Consider the following 16,717-nt stretch of genomic DNA (forward strand, 5'->3'; position numbering starts at 1 on the left):
TCTTTTCTTTTCCTTCTAGTTTCATGATCTATATGAATAGACACACAGCATACACACAATAAAAATCTAGGATCTGCATATTATAGGAAGTATGCAGTATTTGTGTGTTTTCAAATCTGGCTTATTTTACTTAACACTCCCCAGTTGCCTTCAATTTTCTATAAATATCGTGAATTCATCTTCTTTATGTTAAGTACAGTGCCATTGTATGTATGTACCATATTTTTAATTTATTCATTTTTCTATGTACAGTGAGTTTCTTTTGAGCCACATATAGTTGAGATCTTGATTTTGCCCACAGTCTGACAATCTGTGCCTTGTGTTTGTGATGTTGTGTTCATTAACATGTTAGATTACTATAATTTTAAGTTTATCATTTTATTGTTTTCTTTTGTCTCATTTAGTTCTTCCTATCTTCTTTATCTTTTGGTCTTTTTGTTTAATTGAGTACTCTTTCTTTCTTTCTTTCTTTCTTCCTCTGTTACAGTGATAAGGACTGAACTGAGAGCCTAAATGCTTGTTAGGCAAGCACCTTGCCGCTGAGCTCTATCTCGCTAATTAATTGAGTACTTTCTCTCAGAATGTATTTTATATCTTCTATCTGTGTAGTTGCTACAATTCTTTTTATTTTATTCTTTGATTTACTTGTTATATTTTCAAATTTCTTCACATTTTTTGATGCAAAGTCTCACTATATAGACCTGGCTTTCCTAGAACTTTCTATTTTCACTAGGCCTTCCTTGAACTCACAGATATCCACCCATTTTTGCCTCCACAGTACTTGGATTTACTGTGTGTACTACCATTACCAGACCCTGCACAGCTTTATACTTCTTTATGTGTAGGGTAAGAACTGTACAAGTGTATACTCTCATGTGTCCCCTCCAACCTTTGTTTGTGCTATTATCCATTTTACTTGTACGTATGCTGTAAACCCACAGGGTAATGCTTTTATTTTTATTTTTTAAGGACAGCATACTAATAATGCCTTGACATTCTATAGCTGCATTTATTGGTACATTCCTTGCCAACCTTTCTGCCTGGCTTCATGACCCTTTACCCTCACTGCACCCTCTGATGCAGCCATGGTAACAAGATTCTAACAACTCTTGCTGCTCTCTTTTCTCCCTCCCTTTCCTCCCCTCCCCCACCTGCTTCTTTGCCAAGTGAAAGTCCATCCCTGTGTGTGTCCATATCACTACAGAAATTACTTATCAGGCTATAATGTGATGGTGATTTTTATGTGTCAAATCTAACAGGCCCTCAGCTGCTTATGATCAGGGATTATGTACAATTATATTAGACCCAGAACCCTAGCAACAGAAAACACTCATTATATATTAAATTATAGAAAAAATAAGGAGAGTGCTTTGACAGTTGGCTGAATCATCCTACTATCATGACTTATGTCTGTAGCTATGCATGTTCTGGTCACTCCAACATTGCAGAAAGATGCACAATCTCTGTGATAGATATGAGTCTTTTAATACTCACAGGAATTAAATAGCTCTGAACAGTTGATTGATAACAAAGAGAACGTTAACTTTGATAAGGAATTTTTGTTTTGAAACAAAGTCTCACTGTGGCTGTCCTGTAACTCACTATGTTGACCAGGTTGGCTTGAACTCACAGAGATCCTCCTGCCTCTGTCTCCTGAGTGCTGGTTAAGATTAAAGGCATGGACAGCCTTGTCTGACTGATTTTAAACAAGCCCTCCTTCTGGCACATAACCAGCCTAGGGTCTCAGGCACTGAGCTTTATTCTCAGCCTGTGAAAGAAGTTTTCTTTTTCTACTTCATTGAAGGGGTGCAAGTTTTCTTCAGCTGCCAAGCAGTTTCTCTTCAAACAGTATTTGACTTTTATTAGTTTTATGTTGTATCATTTTAGAGGATGATAGCTCAGTATCTTCTGAGTATTATTAATAATTTTAGTATTACCAACTTTTTTTTCATGTTATGCTCAAATAATATTTATATAGATCTTAACTTTTCCCCAGACAATATTTTCCTGATGAGTCATATTAACAACCAAAGAACATTCTATCATGATCTTACATAAACAGAATAAGACAAACAGACTGTTACTTCATTTCACAAAGGCAGCACAACTCTGATACTATAACATAACGATCAGTACACAAAACAGCACAGCAGCCAGTTAAATAATCTCACAAAACTGTACAAAAGCTTGGACAAATACAAAAACAAGCTGAAAATTCAAACTTACACACAGGGCGCAATTCCAAAAACACCAGCAAGCACAAAGCACCCCCCACCCCCACCCCCACGCTCACTGTCTGTTGCCTTTGGGCACAGGTATAAGATCATCTTGGTAACGCCTATTAGTGAGGATGAGGACTGCTGGTGGGGTCATGGGAATCATCATCGCTGTCATGGGACTCCTCACTCGTGTCCCTGTATTCTAACTCTCCCAATGACTCAAGGTACTGGTATGACCATGTCTGGGGCTGGTTCTTCTATAGAGTGGCCAAAAGCCTCATGGTATGTACCCTGTTGATCTCAAAGGAGTGCCTAGCTCCCCAGCGAAGCTCCTATTCTGCTGGCTCAGTGAACGAGATTTGCCTGTACTCTAGGCCCCTGTGTCTCACAAATACACTGGTGATGAGTTTCTTTGTACTTCTAAAGAGACCACTTGTCTCCTGGAGATCCAGCCCTAGTTGGAACAGAAAGTTAAAGAGCAGATTCTCCCTGATACAGTAGCCTTTCATAAAAATGAGGCTCAAGACCACCGTCAGGAGGTTGATCTTTGGCTTGCCTAAATAGGATGCCAGCAAACTACACTGAGGGTTCCCCATCTTTTTGAAGATGATATAAGAATGGATTTTGGTGTCAACTTCCTTCAGTTGACAAACAAATGTGCACTCTAGCTTAGTGTTTGCACACTGATGATCTGTCCAGCTCTCAGAGATGGTTAATGTTTTCATCTGAGAATATGAAGATGAGGGCATTATCAACTTTTCAACTAGGGAAAAATATTAACTGCCTAGGGGGAAAAGGACAAAATAAACATATTGTAAGGCTTTTTAGGTTAAAGTCTCAGTAAGTAGTAAATCAGAGTGTTGAACTATATCAGAAGACTATTTATCTATGTCATTATGTAAAATAATAACTGATAAAATTCTTTAACATTTTAAATTCCTAGAAGACTGATTGTGCATATGTATTTGGAAACTCAGATTCAAAGTTACTGAAGTACAAGTCTATAAGTCATTGCTACTTTGGTTTTCTTCTTTCAGTGAAAGATGTCATGTATATCTGCCCATTTATGGGTGCAGTGAGTGGAACCCTTACAGTGACGGATTTTAAAATGTACTTCAAAAATGTAGAAAGGGTAAGTTTTTTAAGGTATCCTTTGTTTTTTAAAATATTATGAACAGTAAAAGAAGAAAGTAGAGTCCCCTGAATTAGCATCACAGAGATTCTACAGGACAGTGAATTAGAAGAGACTTTGGTCCTTAAGAAAAATGTTAAAGTTGTGCTTAGACTTGGAGGAGAAGTGTCATTGTGGTCTGGGTATAAACTTCCTGAGTTATACTATCTCTCAAATGCCAGCTTCTTAGCTGGGGCAAACACTTAAAAGTAAACAGACATATGTTATGAGTCTGGAGCAACTTAAAACATGAAAACTCTGTTGACCTACTTTGATAGGCAATTCATTTTCAAACCTAGGACCCACATTTCATCCTTGATGTTCCCCTTGGAGTGATCAGCAGAGTTGAGAAGATCGGTGCACAGAGCCATGGGGATAACTCTTGTGGAATAGAGATCGTGTGCAAGGTAGGCTTCAGACGCAGGAGAACACTCACATGAAGGCACTCCACTCCGAACTGTTGACTCATGGCCCTTATAATCTTTGGATCATAGGAACAGTTTGTACTGTTTTCAGGGCAACAACTCCTTCAAATCTTATATTAGTGAATGCAAACCACTGTGTACTTCATGAAAGCAATCCTTTTTGAAAGCTGAAATGTTTCTAGTTAATGTGACCTGCACCCTAAGTGCTGGCATCATTTGTCACATCTCACAGTTTGATGTTTTAGAAGTACTTTTAACATGGTAAATGGTTAAAACCTTCCCCAAGGGACAGCCTATTCTAAAAATCTTGTGATTGAAGCATCTTGGCTATGTTGGAACTTTCTACCTTGAACTAGGTTCATTTTTTTTTCCTTTTTACTTCCTTTAAGAAGTTAGATAAGTGTGTGTGGGATGACTTTAATGATGGTAACCAAAAGAAATACCTCAAATGCCTAAGTTGTATGCCTAAGAACTTTACCTCATATAAGAGAGTTTATTAAAAACTAGCCAGGCATGGTAGTGCACGCCTTTAATCTCAGCACTTGGCAGGCAGAGGCAGGCGGATCACTGTGAGTTCAAAGTCAACCTGGTCTACGGCCAAGATAACACAGAGAAATCCTGTCTCAAAAAACAAAACAACAAAAACTAACCTAATGTATCAAGAGATATATCCTGCCTGCAGATTTGTCAAGATCTCTTCCAAAATTGGAATTTGGATTACTGCATAATCTGTTTGCTGGAATCTGAGGACATCTCCATGTCTGCTTGGCTCAAGTCTAGACTCACTGTTGGCCCTACATGGCAGTTGTTTTCCATTCCTAGACAAGGTTCCACCTGGGGAACAGTGCCAAGCAGCTGCTTAGGAAGGGAATTGAATAGGTCTGTGGTTTTTGAAAGCTGTCATTAGTCCTGTAACTCCCCAACCCCCACTGGAGGGAGCTTAGAAGCCAGGGCCTTATGAATGCGAGACACGTGATCTAGCACTGAATTATGTCTCCAGCCCCTTCTCATAACTCTTTGGGAGCATCTCACTCTCAGACTATAGGAAGTGCACTTTTCTGCAGCTGCCCTCCACGCATCCTTGCCTCCCATTCATTCCTCCTGGCTTTCCTGTAGAGCTCATTTTTTGTAACATGCCTATTTCCTCACACTCACTAAAGTCAATAAATCTTAATCCCTCTCCATTCTTATTCCTCCTTTCCTGGGTAGGTAGAACCTAGGGCTTCTCACATTCTAAACACATATTTTACTACTAAGCTACATGCCATGTTCTTGCGCACTCTTCCACAGCTTATAGTTCTTTTCCTCCTCTCTATGCATTTCTAAACAGCAAGTGAGTTACCAGGGTGTTTGCATAGCCAGTGTAGCTCGAAAAGCAGACATGGCAGGAAACAATGCTACTGTGGTACCCGTAAGTATTTTATGGTATTTTAAAGGTATTTTGTGGCTGGCATGGATATTTGCTGACAGCTGATTTAAATACTCCTTGGCCTGGAATTACAAAGACCAGGCTCTCAGCTCACGCCTGAGAACCTCACAAGGTGTGGGGTTTTATTTTTATTGATTTTTGTTGTTGTTGGATGTTTGTTTGTTTGTTTGTTTTCACATCATCAATTTTCACACTTTAGCCTTGGAAGGCCTGAAGCTCACTATGTAGACAGATGTTGGCTTCAAACTCATAGATATTTCCTGCCTCAGCTTTCTGAGTGCTTGAAAGGCATGTTCCACCAAACCGGGCTTATTTTATTATTTTTCATATGTGTACATGTTTTTCCTGGTGTCTGTGTAGGCCAAAAGAGGGCAGTAGATCAGATCCCCTGCAAATGGAGTTACAGACGGTTGTAAGCTTCCATGTGGGTGCTAGGAATTAAACTTGGATACCCCTGGAAGGACAGCCAGTACTCATAACCACTGGGTTATCTTTCTACCCTGAGTTTTATTTTTTTACAAGATGATTCATAATTCCAAAGTCCGAAAGCTGTATATAGTAAAATGTCAAGTCTTTCTCTCCCACTCTTCATGCTCTGTAGACAGTTGCCAATGCCTACTATAACACAGATACCTTGTGCATGGAAACACTTCTTTGAAAGAAACAATGAGCCATGTGGTGGCATATGCCTTTACTATCAGCACTTAGGAGACAGAGGTGGGAGGATCTCTATAAATTCATGGCTGGCCTGGTCTACATATCAAGGTCTGGGCCAGCCAAGGTTGTATATAGTGAGACATTCTGTTAGTTGGAGAAGTAGACTACAGTAGAGTACAAAATGAGAGATAAATAAAAATCTTTGATGTATATCAAGGTATCTGGCTAACAGGTGCTCAATCCATGTCGAATAACTGAGTTTTGTTCATTGTTTACTAGGATATGAGGAACCTGAGACTTGCATATAAGCAGGAAGAACAGCGAAAACTTGGGATATTTGAAAACCTCAATAAGCATGCTTTTCCTCTTTCCAACAGTCAGGTAAGTATAATAAAGCAAGCCTTTCCTGCATAGATCTGAGTATCCAATAATTTTATATTTACATATTCCTTTGAAGTTTGTTTCTATCTCTTTTCTGTGTTGCAACTAAATTCAAATATTTGGATTCCATTTCTTCCGTATAATGATTAAGAAAAGCTTCTATCCAGGTGGTGGCAGTGCACACTTTTAATCCCAGAAATAGAGGAGGGAAGGGAGGGAGAGAGGGAGGGAGGGAGGGAGGGAGGGAGGGAAGGAAGGAGAGGGAGGAGAAAGAAAGGCAGGCTTCTAATTTGCTACTTCAAGTTTTGCAGATTAAAATAGGAGTTATAACACATTCAGCTGATAACAAAATGAACAACACTTTGCTATTTGTTATATGATAATAAATACTAACATGTATTTTGTGGGGTTTGTGTACAGGTGCTATTTGCATTCAACTATAAAGAAAAGTTTCCAGTTAATGGCTGGAAAGTTTATGATCCAGTGTCTGAATATAAGAGACAGGTAGAGTATGTGACTTGTGAAATGGAATATGATAGCTTAAATATCTATGCTGACAGGTTAGCTATGTGGTAGTAGAGAAGAAGCCGTCCATCAAGTTGTCCGTAGCTCTTGTAGCTTGTTGACTCTCGTTTCCTGGGTGCCCGCTTCTCCTGTGCCTTTGACTCCATCATTGTTTACTCATCATTTTCCAGAGGGATTAGTACAATGTGTGCCCAAAGGTTTAAAACTCAGATTTTTGAGAAACTACCCTTCCTTCCTTTCTTCCTTCTTCCTTTCCTCTTTTCCTTCCTCTTCATCCTCCTTTGTACCTTGCTATTTTCCTGCATGTCTTTTCTACCTTCCTGTTTGTCTTCTTACCTGCCTTCTTTCCATTCTTCTCCATTCTCTCTCTAGTACACACTAGGCAGGTGTTCTGTTATTAAGCCATACCCCTATCCAGATGTTCTCATAAAGATTTGGTAAATAAGGACCCAAATTGCCATGAATTTGATTTGAGGCATTATTAGTTAAGTAACAATGTACAAGTTATGAATGAATTTTCATTTAAAGTAAGAAATAAATGTGATTCATACTTAATTTTGTGTTTTTTTTTTCAAAGTACAGATGAGTGTTTCCCCTTCTTCTTCCTTCTTTAATATCCTACAGGGCTTGCCTAATGAGAGTTGGAAAATATCCAAAATAAACAGTAATTATGAGCTCTGCGATACCTACCCTGCCATCATTGTTGTGCCAACTAATGTAAAAGATGATGACCTTTCAAAAGTGGCAGCCTTTCGAGCAAAAGGCAGAGTCCCTGTAAGTAATAGGCATTAGCATTTAGATAGAAACAGACACTACATTGGATCTAGTAACAAAAATGGAGAGTTGAAAAATTAGCTTATAAACCTGACTATACCTTTGATGCTTAAGAAATACCTCGATATATAAACACTCATTTGATCTGTCTCACTCCTGTATATGTTTTATTTCTAAATGCAAAGGTACCTTAAGTTTTACCCTGCCCAGAAGGAAGTGATAGTTTTTGTCCACACTTTACATCAGAATAATTTCATGTCATTTGAGCACTGTAGGAAAATGGGAGACCTGGTGGCAGAGTTACAGATTTGTTTTTAACAGGAGACCTCACCCTGATATTTATGTTATTATAGATGAACAAAGATTTATTTTTGCATTAAAAAATGAAACTAGCCAGTCAAATAGAAGTGGGACTAGATTTTATTGATCGTTTGACTTAAGTTTTTTTTTTCCCCAAAGGCAAAAAGGGTTTTTTAAGTGTCTAATCAGATTTCTTTCAGTGTGGCCAACACATTAAGTCTCTTGGCCACTACTGTGCTATGAGTAGCTTACCTATTCATAACAGGAAACTCTTTAGGAGAGATTATACCTTTTACCAATTAATTAGATAATATAGTGTTTTAAGAATGATATCTATCAGCAGATATTTATTATTTGTTGTTCTAAAACATTAGGTGTTGTCATGGATTCACCCAGAAAGTCAGGCAACAATTACACGTTGTAGCCAGCCACTGGTCGGTCCCAGTGATAAACGCTGCAAAGAAGATGAAAAATACCTGCAAACAATAATGGATGCTAATGCACAGTCACATAAACTGATCATCTTTGATGCCAGACAAAACAGTGTTGCTGATACCAACAAGGTAAGTGTTCAGTAGCCTTGTAGAAAATTTGTTTTGGTTTTTCTTTCTGTTTGTTTGTTTTTACATGCTTTCTATAAGTCTTCGTGGTTTGGGGACAGGTCATTGAATTCCTTGTCATGTGAACTTGTGGGTCTTTTGATGTAGTCTGTGGCTGTCCCTCCCTGTTTAATATATTACTTTTATGTATTTTTATATATTCTTTTAGAATAGACTCAGCTATATGAACCTGGATCCTACATTGCCTGGAATCTTGTCTTTTTCATTACTCTCCACAGTTTTGTCTGATGACTCAGTTAAGCAAAGCCTTAGAAAGAGAACTACATGAATGAGTATGTATTTTAGTGAAACAACCATATGTCCCTTGTAAGTCCCTCTAATGAATTCACTGATTACCTAATCAATTCATATTTTTTGTATACTTTATATATTATTTTTATATATTTTATATATTCTTTTAGAATAGACTCAGCTATATGAAACTGCAAATATATAAAATACCCATAAGTCACCTAAAGCAGTACTCACATATGTGAGATGGCAGTGAAATATGGTACAAACACATCTAAATATGCCTCCTATTTGGGCTCCACTAGCTGAAGGGAGCTGAGTCCGTTATAAGAATGAAAACTTTAAGATAAAGCTATTGTACCCATCTTAAGAAAGACTTTGATTTGAGTCATTTCTCTTTCCCGTGGATGATTTTCCAATAGTCTGTACCTGGAGACATGCATTCAGTAGTCAGAGGACTTTACCTTCTCCTCAAGTAATTTCAAGTATTAGAAACCTGACAGTCTGTTACCATCTCCGTGCATACTTGCAATGTGACACTTGGACAACCCACATCTAATGAGCACCCAGTAGGGTGCTGAGGGAAATAACAAAAGCAGATCTTTGAAATGCTATAAAATAAGAGGAGTGAGTTTTGTTTGCTGAGGAGGGGAAGATGAAATGGCTAGTCCTGCCATAGACTTAGACTTCTTTACAGAGGAGTTGGCACTTGAGCTGGCTTTATATAGTCAGAAAGATGGGCAGGACATTTGAGTCACTGTGAGGATCTGTCCAACAATGTGGTAGGACATGGTTTTTATAAGAACGACAAGAAGAATGATGGCTAGGGCACCATCATCATCCACCCTGGGTATTTGTGTGTCCAGCTTTCTCTTGTCAGCTTGTTCCTTGTCTTTCCCTAATGTGCATTCCATCATGAATTAGCTATAGCTTCCGAAAAGCCAACCTCCTACTTTTATAGTGGCTGTCGCTGAGGGAGCATTGAACTTTGCTGTCATCACTAATGACTCTTTAGATGGACCGTTCCATTCTCTTGGCTTTCACGGTTTCATAAACCCCTCTCACTCCAACCTCCATGTTCTTTTCACTATTCAGCGTAGTCCTCTTATTCTCCTTCACTGGTTCCTGTTTTCTGAACTTCAAATGGTAGTGTTACTTAAACTTTGTTGGGGGTATCCTTTTTGGTCCTATAACAATCTCCCAAGGTCATCTTCTCTGAGTCAGGACTTTAAGCTATGAATGTCTCCATTGCTTAGTTGCACATGAAAGTATCTTCAGCCTTGAACCCTCCCAAAGTTAGACCAAATCCCCATCCTGTTTTATGTTTAGCATCTCTACTTGGCTGTCTCCAGGGTCACAAAACCTCAGCGAACTCAAACCCACCTAAGAGATAGTTTGGCAGAACAGTGAGATCTTTGGCATGAACTTCAGAACTCCTAGGTTTTGCTACACCAGTTGCTTAACCTGCCCCACAAGATAAGAGATGATACTAGTGTCTTGTGCCAACATTTGTGTAAGGATACCAACTAAGTGGGAATAGTACCTGTGAAGGGCTCTGCATGATAGCAGGCGCCCCACCCCCACCCCCGTATTCCATGTGTAGAGCTACCAAATTGACTACTTCTGTGGTCAGGGCTGCCACCCAGGATTCTAAGTTATGCTGTTGGTTACTAAGGTGGGAGAAGAATGGGGCAGGGAGAGTAGTGATTTTCTGCGGCTGTCTTTTAAACTGTCACAAATCCAAAAATCCTCATAAAGTTCTTCTCTAAAGGTTCCAAGAGCGTCTGCTTCTCACCTCCTCTAGTGTCTCATGGCCCAGCCAGTGCTCCTGAGCGTGTAGCTACACCCTACAATTTACCTCATCTTCACTTGACTTCTTCCTGCTGTGCGTCTTTCTATGTTTCTTCCTCCTCTTTCTTCTAAGGATATTGTAATGACCTTCAGGGCCCACTTGAGGTAATCCAGGATTATCCCTGCAGCTTATGGTCTTTAACCACATTTTCAAAGGCCTGTTTTGTTTTGTTTCATTTTGTTTTTCAAATAAGCTTGCATTCACAGTTGGCAGGGGTTTATTGTGAGTATCTTCAGTGGGGGCCACTTTTCAGCCTATTGTACAAAGGCATCCTTCATCAGGCAGTTGCCTTAACGTCTCATGACTGCTGAATCATTGCCAGTCTTCTACCTCTCTGAATCCTTCCTGGTAGTACTATTCCAAAGAGTTACAACATATAAGAAAACTGTATGGAGAGGATAGAAGAATGAGCTTCCTTTTAGTTGCGTTATTATTATTTAAAAATATTTGTAATAATAGACAAAAGTTGTATATGGTCATGGTGTGCACGATGTTTTGAAGTATATTTACTTTGTAGAGTGGCTAAACTAAGGCAACAAACAGGCATAACCTCACAAACTTTTTTTGAAGTGAATAAACTTCAAATCTACCCTTAGCAGTTTGAATGTATGTAATGTGTTGTCACTGTCAATAGTCGTCACCATGTTGTCTAGACTGATCTAAGAACAAAGCTCTGCACATCCTATACCAGTGGGTCCTTTCCTTTCTCTCTCACTTCATCTTCTGTGGGATAATTCTTTCAGTTCCGGAAGCCTCTCATGGTCAGCACAGAGCCTCTGCTGTCTTTACCTAACTGGCCACTTCCCCACACTTCTGACTGGTGATTTCTCAGATCCTGAAACTAAGAAACTAAGTTGCCTAGCTAGCTGTTTCCCAAGGTATGCAGATTTCTGTTTCTCAACAGGCATAGTAGTGGTGGCCCTATCTATACTGATCAGATTGCAAACTTAAGCACAGATAGGTAACATTTTCCCATATCACCAGCTTCTCCCAAGCTGTTTGGCCCTGATAGATATAGGTCTGTCCAACAAATTTTTGTTTTCTAGAACTCTCTAGCCCTCACACCCTGCTCCTTCCAAGGTATCAGTGGGCTTCCTTTCTCACTGTCTTTCCTTTTTGTCTTGAGACCTCCCCAGATGCCTGATCCCTGAGTTCTGTTATAGAATTGGTATGCTTTGGCTTAATGCCTTTGTCTTCTGTGCATTGTTATAATCAGATTCTAGGCAACAAATTCACTTTATGCTCCCCAGGTTCATTCCAATTCTTAGTGCGTGCATGCTGCCTCTATACATGCTGTGAGACTCTAGCCTATCACCTCACAGAGCTTCCTCTCCACTGGCTGCTGGCTCCTAGAGGCTGTTTTTTTTTTATTTATTTATTTTTTTAAGATTTATTATTTATCATCATGCATACAGTGCTCTGTCTGCAAGTACACCTGCAGGCCAGAAGAGGGCACCAGATCACTTTATAGATGGTTGTGAGCCACTATGTGGTTGCTGGAAATTGAACTCAGCACCACTGGAGGAGCAGTCAGTGCCCTTAACCTCTGAGCTAGAGGCTGATTTCTATACCCAGCTTTCAGCTTAACACAAAGTAGGTGCCCAATAGTCATTACTGCCTTGCAATCCACTTTAGTTCTCCTGTGTGCCTTTCTCATGTCCACATCCTGGGCTTCTGAATGTTTTCAAAGAAAATGCTCATAAGGTGTAAGTTAGGACCACTCTAGACTCATGTGCTCCAGCTTTAATTGGGCTCTTGATGCTGCTGGGTCGTCCTCTACGTTTCTCTAACCAACTCCTCATTTCAACCTATGTATGACTGTTCAAGAGTATAGTCCTGCCCAGACCCTCATTTTCAAAAACTGACTGCTTTTTTATAGGACAAGCTATATCTGACAGTAACTGCCTCCTCTTCCTGCCTCTAGCTGTAGCAAAAGAGGTGGCTTTCTCTTTGGGCCTTGTCTTCCTTCCCTGCCCTCTCCTGCCTGCCCAGGACTTTACTCCTTCATATTCTCCTCGCTTCCCCTTCCCTCTCCCTGCCCTCTCTACTCTCTTCCTTCCCTCCCATTTGTGATCCCTCCTTATCTCCTCTCTTCTATCATCTCTCCCTTCTGTTCTCCATCTCTCCCTCTTCTCTTTTGTTTTCCTTGAATATTGGTCTTCCTCAGACTTCTGGCCTACTTTTCTGTCCTTACATTATACACTGTTCCGGAACACCATGCAGCATGTTTCTGTCTTCCTTTGTCTTCCATCCACATTGATATTCACAGCTTATATTTTTTCTGAGTTCCAGACCTATCCTATGGCCTATAAATATCTCCAGCTGAATTTTCTTACAGAGTCATTTGATCCCCCCTGTACTCAATACCAAACAATCTTCTCCACATAATATATTCCTTCTCCAATAGACTCTCAATAAATGATGCTATCATCTCAGGTAACCCAGCAGAGAATCATAGGCATCATTTGTCTTATCCGTTCCCACTGTTTCAAATCATCACTTCCTGTTGTCTCTTAAATATCTCAAGTGAGATGTCTATCTATGTCCTGCTTCCTTCAGCCAGATGATTGCATCTCTGTGCTTAATCTGCCTATAGAATGCCCCTGCCTCCTAGGCCCTTCCCAATATGACCCCATTCCTCTACTGTCTGGCCCTGCTCATTTATATCATCAAGTCTCTGCATGCTCTCTGACTTCATCATTCATCATTTTTACCACTGTCGTGGTATGCCCTGTGCAGAGTTTATTCATTTCAGTAAGCTATGCCCTTACCCATCTCTGTGCCCATTTGTCTTAGGTGTTCTTGTCTGCACTCTGATTTGTGCCTTATTTTCTTTTGGCTGTCCAGGTATCTGGCACCTTCTGTGCTGTCCTCGAGCAGATGACCCTCAGCCCTGTGCTGCTCTTGACCCTGCTGTCTTCTGTCTACCCCACCAAAGTTGGAGAGCCTAAAGGACCACTGTCCTTACTCACTATTGTTCCAGTACTGAGCTAGACAGGACATTTGTATACATTGGATAGTTGGTTGGAGACTAAATTAATAGTATGTCTTTGTGTTACATATATGTTTACCTTTTTATCAAGATAAAATTAGGTAACATAAAACTTCTTAGTTTATACTTCAAGGACTTCCAACATGTTTACAGTGCTGTAAGAGTAGCTCTCCTGTCTGAATCCATCATCCCAAAGGGAACTCTATATCCATTTGTTCTCACTCCCCATTCCCATTGCTCAGCCTGTATCATTATAGATTCCCCTGAATTTGATGCTTCATAAAAATGGCATCATACATTTAAGAACTCTTCTGTATCTATCTTCTTTCACTCATTTAAAAAGTTAATCCATTTTGTAATATCTGTGCTTTATTCTTTTTCTGGATGAATAATATTCCACTGTATAGAGAGATTCGATTCTATCTGCCCATCTATCTGTTTAGGGACATTTAAATGGTTTCTCCCTACTGGGTATTGTGATACAGCTCTTCTACTCATAGGTATATAGACCAAAGACTTTAGAAAAGGTATTTAAATAAAACTCGCACACAACTGTTCATAGTGGCTGGATGATATGGGAATTCTTTGTGTAACTTTTAAGGAGCCATCAAATTATCTTCCACAGCAGCTGTAGCTTTTTATATTCCCACCAGTTTTTCTGCACTCTCATCTAAATGTATTTTGAATATTTACCTCTGTAAAGTGTAACCTAGCTACAGACCAGGTTTTCTTTTATAAGATCACTTATCTCCCTTTTTGTTACATTTGTTTTCTCTTATCAAATTGATAACATAAACTTTGTGGTTTCAGAACTCCAAATTGTTTTATTATCCAGAAATTTTGTAATAATATGATATTTTCTAGCTAGATAATTGGCACTAGCAGAAGGAACCTTGAGTAAAAGCCAGTTGGTACTGATATAAAAACCATAATGGATGAAAGAGGGTTATTAAGGCTTTAATTGTATCTTTAATAAAACGATGTGTTGAAGTCCTGACTGCTAGTGCTTATGAGTATATTTTGAAAGACTCCTTATAAATTTAATCAAATTAAACCAAAGTCATATTAGATTACAGTGGGCCTTAATTCAGTGTAGCAGACATGTCTCTTTTTAAAATTACATTTATTTGCATGCATGTGTGCATGCTTATATGTACAGGCCAGGGGACAGACAACCTTGCAGGATTTGGTTCTCTCCTTTTACTATATCTGTAGTGTGTGTGGAGGGGGTGTGCTTTCCTCCCATCCATTAGCTCCTGGCCTAATGACTCATAAGACTTAATTATTATTTTCCAAATACCTAGGTCATATAGCTAGGTTCTTCTCTGACTAGCTTATAATTTAAAATAACTAATTTATACTAATTTACATTCTGCCATGTGGCTGGTTACCTGAGTTCAGGCACTGTAAGTCCATCCTCTTCACATCTTTCCAGATGAAATTCACAAACTGAATCCCAGAATCCCAGAATCCCTTTTGCCTGATGTATTCCCCACCTATTTCCTGCCTTAGCCGTAGGCCATATGTTCTTTAATTGACAGGTGTTGCATCCATACAATACACAAAATATTCCTTTTACAGTATCAGTTCTTGGTATCAATCAAACTCAAGTTACCAAGTTTGGTAGCAAGTGCCTTCTCTACTAAGCCATCTTGCTCGCCTAATAGGTTATTTTTATAAAGAGAGCAGAGGCAGAGCCAGAGACAAAGGGGAGAAGATCAAATATAAACATGGAAGTAGAGATTAAAGTGACCAATGTATAAACCTAGAATGCCTAGGGCCACTAGGAAGCAGGAGTGCCAAGGAACAGTACCTTCTGTCGTTATTGGTCTTGATCATCAATTGATGGGATTTAGAATCATATAGACACACCACTGGGCATGACTTTGGAAATTTTTCCAGAAAGGTTCAACTGAGAAGGGAAAACTTGCCCTGAATGTAGATACTCCCATCCCTTAGAGTAGGGTCCTGTACTCAATAAAAAAAGCAGAAAGTGATTTAAGTAGCAACATTCATCCATGTCTCCAGCCACCTCTCACATCTGTCACTATTTCTTCTCTGCTGTATGAACTGTATGTGTCCTCTCAGATTGTGAGCCACTTTCCTTCCTTAAGTTACTTTTGCTAGATATTTTGCCATAGCAATGAGAAAAGTAGCACACTCTTCTAGAGGATTCTAAGGGAGTCTGACCTTTTGGCACCTATATCAGCTTTCTGACCTTGAGATGTGGTGGTGGTGGTGGTACAGTGCAGTGAGATAGTGCATTTCTGTTGGTTTGTGCTGACAGTTTGTGGTACCCTGTTGTGTTATAGCAGGTCTAGGGCAACCATACAGGGTATAGTAGTTTATTTAACAACGGAGTTGTTGATTCTTTAGTGTTCCATGTCTGGTTACAGTAGAAAGTGTAGAAAGTTAATTCAAGAAGTGATATTTATTTTTTGCTTTTTTATAGGCAAAGGGTGGCGGATATGAAAGTGAAAGTGCTTACCCCAATGCAGAACTCCTGTTCTTGGAGATCCACAATATCCATGTGATGAGGGAGTCACTGCGTAAACTAAAGGAGATTGTGTACCCTTCCATCGATGAGTCACGGTGGCTATCCAATGTGGATGGGACACATTGGCTGGAATATATAAGGGTAAAGAAGTTCAATATTTTATCTATTTCCTAATTCAGACACCTAACCATCTGCCATAAATCTTTCTATTTAAGTTGTTTTCAACATTACATATTAATGCATCTTGGCTGTGTAGGAGAACTTTTGAACATTCTTCCTGGAAACAGTTGGGCTATGTATGGTCTTAGTGGAAGGCTTTTCTGACAAAATGCACAATTTTAATTATCAATTATTTAATAATTAAGTTTGAGACAGGGTCATTGTAGCCTATGCTCACCTCCAAATTTGCTGAAGTTCATTTGATCTTCTGATCCTTCAGAGTCCACCTTTCTAGTGCTGCGTTTTTTAAAACTTGGGTTTTTTTAGAGCTATATTTTTATTTTTATTATATGTATATGTGGAGGCTGGTACATACACATGTGACTGTCTGTACCTGCAGAAGCCAGAAGATTGTATTGGATCCTCTAAAGGTGGAGCTACAAGTGGTTGTGAGCTCCCTATCTTAGGTGCCAGGAACCAACATT

At 39.4% G+C, this 16,717-nt stretch overlaps 1 protein-coding gene across 6 annotated transcripts in view; it reads left to right on the forward strand.

The window, feature by feature from the left end:
• The window catches only part of Mtmr1 (myotubularin related protein 1), a 59,087-nt gene that overhangs the window by 24,167 nt on the left and 18,203 nt on the right, over window positions 1-16,717 (forward strand). For all 6 annotated transcript variants that reach the window (XM_051141728.1, XM_051141729.1, XM_051141730.1 and 3 more), the window contains 7 exons: window positions 3,257-3,351; window positions 3,690-3,797; window positions 6,181-6,282; window positions 6,703-6,786; window positions 7,432-7,581; window positions 8,256-8,444; window positions 16,029-16,214. In XM_051141728.1, the coding sequence (XP_050997685.1) occupies window positions 3,257-3,351; window positions 3,690-3,797; window positions 6,181-6,282; window positions 6,703-6,786; window positions 7,432-7,581; window positions 8,256-8,444; window positions 16,029-16,214 (914 nt within the window). The remainder of the gene's footprint in view (window positions 1-3,256; window positions 3,352-3,689; window positions 3,798-6,180; window positions 6,283-6,702; window positions 6,787-7,431; window positions 7,582-8,255; window positions 8,445-16,028; window positions 16,215-16,717) is intronic.

The sequence above is a fragment of the Acomys russatus genome, chromosome X (assembly GCF_903995435.1).
Source record: "Acomys russatus chromosome X, mAcoRus1.1, whole genome shotgun sequence".
Classification (NCBI taxonomy): domain Eukaryota; kingdom Metazoa; phylum Chordata; class Mammalia; order Rodentia; family Muridae; genus Acomys; species Acomys russatus.